Raw genomic sequence first — 9,848 nt, 5'->3', positions numbered from 1 at the left:
ACTTTGAAGATATCAATATGTAATACAACAAGCATTGTTAATTCCCTACCACTCTGTTTGTAACTCCGTACTGTCTCTACTGTTCCTTTGCTATTTTGTAAAATGTCGACTGTCTGTTAATATTTTCCTCCTTTTATTTTTAAAATAAAAAAATAAATAAATGTGAGAAAAGAAAGTGTTTCCTCATAATAGAAGTCTAACTTAGAAATGTAGATGTAAAGACAGAATTAGCCTTTTTTTATTTCTCCACCAAAAATTTATAACAAAAGGCACAAGAGCAATCATACAGGAACAAAAATGACAGAAACCGCCTTCCCCAGGTGCTCAACATTAAGATAAGCAGACATGAAACAAATTGGCACTGTGTGCAGCCGATGAAATGCAATGAGCCGCATCATGTGCCGTCAGAGGGAACACAACGAGCAAACCAGACCATTGCCTCGATGACATTCATGTCCCCAAAATGCATAACCTGACTGTGATCATGAGAACACTGTGCACCAACACAGACAGAATAACTGCCCTGGAGCCAGTCCAAGGAGGAGCTGAGGACTGTTCCATATTGCAGCAGGTTGATAAGACACGACATCTAAAGACCATGTTTAACCTTGGATGGGAACCTTTTGTTATTAAAAGCATTATTGGAACAGGTGGCTGAACAGAAATGGGATCTCTGGGCAAAGAGAAGTAGAAATTCTTCTCAAGGCTCTTGTAACGTTTGTCAGTTGAAATTAGTTCCAAAACAAAAAAATAAAAAGTGAAAGATAGGAGATAATATCATTTCTAATCCACGCACCTGATATGGAATGCCAAACCTCCCTCCTCTTGGGTGCCACTTATCTCCACTTGTATTCTTTTCAGGACACAATAGCTTTCAAGAGAGGAGGGAGCCTTGTTTTATGAATGACAACAACCTCAAATAAATGGCCACTACTTTGCTCCACATAAAGAGGTCCCACGGCTAATGTCAGAAGTAGGACTGCAAGCCATGTTTTAAGGACTCAGAAAAAAGCTTATTCTGGTTTCTAATTCCACCTATCCACATGGTAGGGTCACTTGTCTTAGAATGCTCTGACATCTACCGTCTCTTGATAAAGGGCATGAAATAAGTCAATTGTATCACCCTCAAAGTAGAAACCATTTTTGTTTCCCAACTGGAAATAGAATTATTCTCGAGGAAGTAACTTCTCCAGTTCCACTGTTTGTCACCAAGCGATTCAAAGGACCTTGAAGGACTTTTCACACAGAAGCATTTCCGTGTAACTGCCAAGGTGAGGGTCCTGTGTTTTCGTTTTTTTTTTTTTTTTTTTTTTTTTTTTTTTTTGTTTTTCTCCGGTACCGGGAACCGAACTCACGACCTTGCGCTTGCCAGGCAGGAGCTTTTGCCGCTGAGCTAAATCCCCAGCCCCGAGGGTCCTGTGTTTTCTATGCTTGCTCCCAACACAGTTACTCACTGTTATTCTCTTTTTGCAAATTGGAGCTAATTGTGAGAAATTAAGGATAGAAAGGTTTTGGCAGGTTAAAATTTTTTCCATTTCTTTCAGGAAATATGCAGCTAAGCTCTCCAAGTAAATGAACGCTTAAGAAGGACCCAATCACTCTCTTCTAAGGCAATCTAATTTTAGTGATTTGGCAGACTGCCTGGGTCACAGGGCTGCAAGCACATTATAAAGATAGTTTACGAATATATTTGCTTGTTCCTGATGAGGTGTTCAGAAAATGTTCAAGTATTTTTTCATTTCCTCTTTTGAATTTTTTCTCAAAATGTGATTTGTGTCTGTAGTTCTCAGATTCTTTGGATAACAATTTCATGACGACTTCTGAAAGCATATAATTTGATGACAATAACAATACTTCAGATGGAGTATATTAAGTTCCAAGTATTCGTGATAAAATTAATTATTCTTTTAAAGTTTTATTACTTAGCAATCTTTATTCTATATTTATGTACTTAGCAATCTTTATTCTCTTCATTCAAATTCTGAAATTATATGAAGGGACATCCCCCATAGCAGTTTTTAAACAGAAGGAAATTCATAAGCAATGTCAATTTTGAACCAAAATATAGGCAAGAACATAGCAGAATTAAGAATATTTTAAAGAAAACAGAGGTAATTGAGGAAAATATTGTAATACATTTCCTGAGATATCTAAAATATTATAAAAAGATGGTGTTAAAATGAAGTCTCTAGAACATCCAGTTCTGGAAAAAGGATAAAATTCAGTGACCAATGTTAGACATAATGAGCAGGTTAGAAAGAAGGCTCCTTTGAACCCATTAAGGGTAAGAGAGTTGAACTAAAGATGAGAAATAGGGAGACAGAGCCCCTGGTAAGAACTGGTTTTTGCAACTTGAAAAAAGCCAGCACACACTTGAGACATGGACCCACTCAGAGGATGGTAAGGATAAGATAGGAGAAAACAACCAGCAGAACTAAATAAATAACAGAGTGCTAGGTCGAGATTTGGGCACAGAATGAACAAAGGAAGAAAATCTTATTGGGATGGAAAGGATGGGAGAAAGGATTCAGAAGGAGGAATCAGTCAGAGACATGACTGTTAAGTAGGGTCAGTGCTTTGAATTTAGAATAAGGACAAGTGATTTTGAATGTAATACTTAGAACGGATCTTTTAGACTCAGCTTTCAGAAGTTTCCTTTTTTTAAAAGGGAGTACTACAGTTCTACAACGTCTTCTCTACAATTGTAAAATCCTCCAAGTTCTGAAAAACAAGCTTTCCTCTAAACGTGGTGCAAACTTCCTTGGCAGTAAAACATAGCAGGAACTCAGGGTAAGCAGTCTATTATTTTTATTTGTATTTTTGCATAGTATGAATATTTATTTGCACACTGTGCAATCTTTCTAACATTCAAAAGCTCCTGAATTCTAAAACATGTTTGAACCACAAGTTGTGGATAAGAGATTATACTGGCCTATATCTACATCTTATTTTCATCATCTTTTGTGACCAGCTCACAGTACTAAATATAGCTTAGTACAAGTGAGTAAAGGTTGAAAATTCACACAGCATGTCTTTCTGGAGAAAGAGAGTGCTTGCAGAAATATCTGTCATCCTAAGGGGGGATTCTAGTAATCCATCTGGTGCTATAGGCATAATGCCAAGGGGCTGGGACAATGTTTCAAACTATATTTACTGACAACATACTTAAAGAAGCTTGAAAGATCAAAACTAATAAACAACCAGCCGTAGCTTAACTGAACTCTAATGAGTTACAACCAAATACAATAGTTTAAAACACAGTGACATCTCAAATAATCATTCTAGAATATGAAATTCCAAGAAACAAACTCTACCAGATTTGCCTCCCCCAAATATACTATGAAAGATGTGATGTTAGGTGCAACTTCCAAAAGAAAGAGTGCCCAGGACCTAAGAAAGTCTGAATTCTGTCCTGGCTGATTTTTCTGATTTCTCTTTGTTTTTTATAATACCAGCAATAGTATACAAAAGTTGAACATACCAGCAGAATCAAGAAATGTAACCTTCAGCAGAGACCACTGTAAGTCAATTAGTTAACCTACCAAATAATTTTATAGATTTTCCTGAGAAACATTTATTTGGCTGATGAACACCATAGATGATTTCTGGTTTCACACTTTCACAAATGCTGTTACTTTTCATACATCTAGATTTGAATATATAGTATCTGACTCCTTGCAGTGTCAAAAGGAAAGACACTGTTGGAATCATGAAAAAACTATTGGTTGTTGCATGAAACTGACACATTATTTATAGAAAGAATATTTACCAAATCTGGATCTACTCTGTGTCTGATATAGGTGTGGGGAAGTGTAGGGACACAGACACACCCAAACACATACATATATAGGAAGGAAATTAAACTGATAAGTTAACATGCACTATTCTCACCTCTGCCTCTTATTAACAATAACTAAAACTGTTTTTGACTTATAATGCTATTTATTTTTCTTGAAAATTACACAAGTATGGTTCTAGGAGCTTGAACAAGGAAATCTATTTCAGCTAGAGAGTTAATGAATTTAAGAAATATGAATTACAGCTCCAGAACTAAATTTTAACCATGCTTACATGGATTTTCACTACTCTAAAATGTTTTTAAGGGTGTACTGAAGAAAGGACCACAAAATTGGAATAACACATAAAAGCAATGAGAGAAAACATTTGTACACAACGCTGACAATATTTCATTGAACTTTACCTAATTTAAACCATGAGGACAATATGAGAACATCAAAATTATTACTATAAATTCTAGAATGCTCCTGTCCAAACTTACAAATTAAATTCAAAAATGGCTTTCCAGATCATGCTTGACTTGAAACTAAGGAGAAGCATTAATCTTGTCTTTCACCAGTCAAAGCAACATACCTCCCTGAAATGTGTGACAAATATAATCCCCAAAAGAAATCTCCTTCCATAGTCCAGGCCTTCTGAAACTCTCTGAAACTTCAAACTTCTTCTCATTTTCCCCAGTTAATTGAAGCATTCCGATGCTTCGTCTTTGGAGGTCTTATTTCTTTTGGATAACACTGCTGATGTCTGGTTTTTTCCCAAGTTGCCCAGTGTATCAAAATCACATAGCATAAGACTATTTTGAAAGAGAGTCCTGGATGCAAATTGAAATGGATACTAGATAAAGAATGATGTAATCCTGGAACTCCTGCAAACACTAAAAATACATAGGGAAATTCTGAACTCTGTTTATGAATAAATACTCCTCTATTAAGTGACAATCCCCGCAGTGACGAGGATAGCAGATTCATTTAGTTTTGCAGCACTTCACTACAATTAAGGTGAATTCTTTCTTAAAAGAAATGTGGACTAATCTGTACAAAGCATGAAACTTTAAGATTTTTATCCAAACTTGGTATTTCATGTTCTAATAAGCTCTGTTTGTGGTGCTTTGCACAGAGCCACTTACGAATGGCTTTAGTGAAAAATTTTTCCTGACAGTCACAACTGGTTAATCAATTCCATTTGCAAACCAGAATACAGAAATACATATAGCATGACACATTTGTTGCTTTAAATCCAATTTATTGGTTGTTCTATTGCCTGAAAAAATTTAGTCTTGTTCAAATATTATGTTAAAGTCTGATTTAAAATATTAAAGAAATTAATGTTATGTAAGTAATTCTTTTGGCCAGTAGAAAAGAGTTTTTTAAAAATACTCTTAGAAAGCCACCATTCTATATACTTCTTAGACTACTAATAGATTTACTGACTTGCAAAAAATAAAGCTGAAAATCCTTTACAAATTGGTGCACCCAACACCACCTGCTAATTTAAATGTTAGGTAATTTTTTAAACTAACCACTCAAAACCAAATTATACAGAAAATCTGCCTTCTGGAAATACTGTTCAGATGAATTATCTAGGAGGGTATTTTGTTAAGTATTGGGAATAAATTCATGTATTTTTACCTGAAATTCCACCATAGATCTCTTCTGCTATCCTAGCAGCTTCTTTTCTATTTCCTTTGACGATATAGAAATGGGTTAGGAGAGCCAAAAAAACTTTAATTAAAAGTTTAAAGAAAAAAAAGGTAGCAAACATTGTAATAAAAATGTTTTTAAAGCCATAGAAAACAGCACCATCTTCCATTTTGGCTTATGCTCTGTATAGGTTCCTATGACTGCAAATTTTCACAGAGTTATAAGTGGTATCATATGACAGCTATTTAAAACCTTCTAGCACTCGGTGCTCCTATTACTGAGGACTTAGTCTGTAGGTTCTAATCTAACTCTGATTTGGTGACTGCTTATGCAGACACCCATGGCAATGTTAAATAAAGAAATTCTTTTCTACCAGAAACACCCAGGACTTCTAGATAAATTACTCAATGCTATCTAATAGAGGATTCAGGTCTGAAAGATTTTTACTCCTAAATTCTTATTTTTGCTATATTATGTTAGAAAGCAGGATTGGGAAGAGAAAAGGTACTTTTCTGACCCCATGGGGACAAAGCAAGTTATTTTATGTTCTTACAAAGAAGTACAAATATAGGCTATGTTCTTAGTAGGAAATTCTACTCCTCGTAACATTTCATTTTCTTTTTGTTCTGAAGTTTGTGGAGGATTGAGCTGAAATCTAAAATATGGCCAGTTTTTAAAAGACTACCTATTCTAAAGTCGTATTTAATAAAATGTCCATTTTGGATCCCTGAGCAAAAGAGAGACAGTGACTGCAAGTGTTAGACTCCTTGCTGTGGTAGTTTCACCCATGATAAGGTCCCACAGCAAGGTTCTTTCCCGATCATTCCCTTTCATTTCAAATATTAGGAAAGTTGGAGTCTCCCTCAAAATGTGGGCTATCCTTGATCATGGAAGAGTCTTAATGAAATGGATGAAAGAGATGTCTCAGGATCTTAGTGAAGTAACCAAAGAGTCTTCTCTAGTTGGACAATATTTCCTCAGCAGCAGTCTAACACAAGTGAAATTGATTTACATTTAAATTTTTTGCATCATGGTGTCTCTTTCATTCTTAATTTCTAAAACTTATTAAAAAGGCAAGCCAAAATAAAATTCTAAGATCAGACTAAATAAATCTTATTTCATAAATGAAATAATTGATTATGCAAAAAATATATGCATTTCTCATAGCTCTCAGGGAAATTAGAATGACTGCTCCTGCAAGAACTGTTCCATTACACTCTTATGAAGGCTGACACAATCTTGGGCCATAGGGTATAGCTCATCCTTTTCACTGTATTACAGTACTATAATGATTTTTAGTTGTTTTCACTCACAGAGCACAGATATTAATATATAAATCTCCCTTATCAGACTTAGATTATCTGCTAGAACATCAATGTAGGAAAATATGTGAATACAAGTATCTTAACTTCTCATTTATCTCTTTCTTCAATTTTTCCACTCTAAGCAAGCTACCACTTACATCAGAACAGTAATATATATTGCATAATTAAGTCAATCTTGTTTTGATCTTAATTTCCACTTAAGACATGGCTGTCCTTTCCACTTTTTACATGCCAAAAGTTGGTTCAAATAGATGGCTGCATTATTTCTGAGAGACCATAATAACTACATTTATTACTTGAGATGGGCATAAAAAGTTACTGATATATAATAGCAGATTTATGTATTTTTGACAAATGAAATAATTACCACTGTACAAGTTCCTCAACCACAGCACTATGAATATTTTGGCCAGATAATTCTGTGGTACTGGGCTGGCCGGAGAACTGTAGGATGTAGAGGAATGACCCTGATTTCTACTTGATGTCAATGCCACACCCCATCCAATTTTAACAACTAGAAATGTCTCCAGACTTTGTCAAGCGTCCCCTAGGGAACAAAATTTGTCCCCCCGCCACAATACTTTTCAGTCAAGATTCACTGAGAAATATCCCATGTTATGGTTTATATCTGGATGTGCCCCGAAAGCTTCATGCACTCATAGGTGGAATGTTTAAAGGGTGATTGAATTATGGGAGCATTACACCTGGCTTGGTGTTTGGAGGTGGGACCTGGTTAGAAAAGGCAGGTCACTAGGAGTGTGATTTGGAAGGGCATATCTCCCTTGAGCCCTCCCTTTTCTCTCTGAATCCTGGACACCATCATGTGAGGAGCTATTCTCTGCCCTGACCTTCTGCCATGCTGTTTCTTCTTTGGAGCCAGCCCACCATGGACTGAAACATGAGCCAAAATAAACCTCTCCTCCAGGGTGTTCTGAGTGTTGAGTGTTTTGTCCCAGTGATAAAGACAATGTCAGTAAAACAGGTTTTGCTACCAGGAATGAGGTCATTGCTGTGACTCTTACCTATGTGATTCAGAAGCCTTTGGAACTAGTTTGCAGGGGAATTTGGAAAGATTTGGAGATGTCAACTGGAGAAGCAGCCCTACAGTGCCATAAACTGAACTTGATGGGAGATCCTGGTCAAAGTGCAGACGACCAGAATGCTGATGGACAGGTAGATGGTAGAAACTAGGCTCAAGTTTCTGTTGGGAACAAAGACTCCATTAGTATTTAGACTCCACGCCATGTGTTTTATGCTCTGGCAGAAAATTTGTCTATATTTTACTCATATCCTGAGATTTTGCAGGAGACTGAGATTAAGTGTGATGGACTAATTAACACAGCACAGGATATTTTGGCAGCCCAATATTGAGGCTGTGGCACGAGTACTATTGGGGGTTTTTAGGCAGCTCTATATGAAGAATCATGAACAAATACACAGCTAAGTGATTTTTAAAGTTTTTCAGTTCCCCAGAAAGGAAGCTCCTGTAAAGTTGGGGCCTGTAAAAGTACAGCAAAGGAGAGCTTAGTTGCTGAAAAGGTTAGTACTAAAAAAATCCAAGTAGTTTACAACAGGACAATAGAAAAAATGGCTTGAGGGGATGGCAAGAATCAGTTAGATCTCTGCCTTCACAGGCTAAAGAGTATGAAGGTGTAAAGATTTCACTTGAGAAGAGAGCCCCAGGACACCATGCTGGAAAAGAGCAATATAGGAAATTGATTCCCGGGAATTTGGTTCAGTGCTCAGCCATCCAGGCACTCAGAGGCTGCTGCAGCCAAGATTTAAGGGAGCCTGGCTACGACTTGACCTGGCTGCAGACCTTGGCATCACCCATGTGATGCTGGTTTTAAAGGCATGCACAATCCAAGAGTTGTGGGATCAGGGAAGCTTGCACCCAGATTTCAGGCCTGGGAAGTGAGGCAGCATACTCCTGAGAGGACAGTGCATGAAGTTGTGAGACTAATGCTGAAAATGCAGTGGAGACCCCTGGAAGTTGGAGAAGCCAGAAATGTGGAAAGTCTGAGGAAGGCCACAAGACGTAAGCAAAGCCAGAACAAGCAAGAAACCATGAGAGCTACAATCATAGGCAATGCCACAGGGGCAAGGCTACCCAAGCCTTTTGGAGTTCACATGCTGCACAACTTCCCCTTGGTGCTGGACACAGAGCAAAAATATTTGTTTGCCCTGCTAGGTTTCTCTCTTGCTTTGGCCCATTGGTTTCTATCCCATTTTCCCTTTTGGAATGGGAATGTTTATCTGTGCTACTTTATGTTTGCAGTGTTTAACTTCTTGATTTTTACACAGGCTCATAGCTAAGTTTACATTAAGTTTCAGAGGAGAATTTGGACTTGGACTCTTCAGCAATGCTGAAACTGTTAGGACTTGGGCAACTCTTAGAAATGAACTAAATATATTTTGCACAGAGAGATACTCATGAATCTTTTGGAGGCCAGGGGTGATGCTACACTATTAGCAGATGCCCCCCTCAAAGCCTCATGTACTCAGTCAGAAGTGGGGATTTTAGAAGGTGACTAGATTACGAGGCCCTTATAGGTGACTTGTCAGAAGATGTAGCCTGGTCAGAAGGGTTGGTTCTCTTGGGTTGTGACCTGAAGAGCTTTGTCTCCCTCCCGCTGTCCTCCCTTCTCTGCTCCCTGGGTGCCATGAGATGTGCAGCTTTTTTCTGCCATCGTGTTTCTTTTTTGGAGTTGGAAGATCTTGGACTGAAACATGAGCCAAAATAAACCTCTCCTTTAAATTGCCTGTGTCGGGTCTTTTGTCCTAGTTATGAATAAAGTGACTAAGACAACTTAATAGAAATGATAAAATAAAATCAACTCTCCAAACTACTACACAATACAAATCAAATCCAATATACAACTTTAATTTTCATAATTTCATATACAAAATCCAACTATAGAATGATACAATTTTACATTTAGCCACATCCTTTTGGGAATGCAGATGGACAGAGGCCTTTAAAAATACTTCACAGGGGCTGGGGATTTAGCTCAGCGGCAAAAGCGCCTGCCTGGCAAGCGCAAGGTCGTGAGTTCGGTTCCCGGTACCGGAGAAAAACCAAAAA

General features: G+C 37.4%; 1 protein-coding gene across 3 annotated transcripts in view; it reads right to left on the bottom strand.

Annotated features, from left to right (window-relative positions):
* Asb11 (ankyrin repeat and SOCS box containing 11, E3 ubiquitin protein ligase) overlaps positions 1–5,652 on the bottom strand; it is a 20,836-nt gene extending 15,184 nt beyond the window's left edge. Inside the window, exon 1 of one of the 3 annotated variants that reach the window (XM_005409172.1) lies at positions 5,427–5,652. In XM_005409172.1, the coding sequence (XP_005409229.1) occupies positions 5,427–5,607 (181 nt within the window). In that variant the 5' untranslated portion in view covers positions 5,608–5,652. Of the gene's footprint in view, positions 1–4,371; positions 4,598–5,426 lie in introns of those variants that run through there. The other 2 variants (XM_005409173.1, XM_005409175.1) reach the window with 2 other exon arrangements.
* Between the last annotated feature and the right edge of the window lie 4,196 nt (positions 5,653–9,848).

The sequence above is a fragment of the Chinchilla lanigera genome, unplaced genomic scaffold (assembly GCF_000276665.1).
Source record: "Chinchilla lanigera isolate Chin_1 unplaced genomic scaffold, ChiLan1.0 scaffold00118, whole genome shotgun sequence".
Taxonomy (NCBI): Eukaryota; Metazoa; Chordata; class Mammalia; order Rodentia; family Chinchillidae; genus Chinchilla; species Chinchilla lanigera.
Note: the sequence above shows the minus strand (reverse complement) of the source record. Positions and strands in the feature narration are given on the sequence as shown.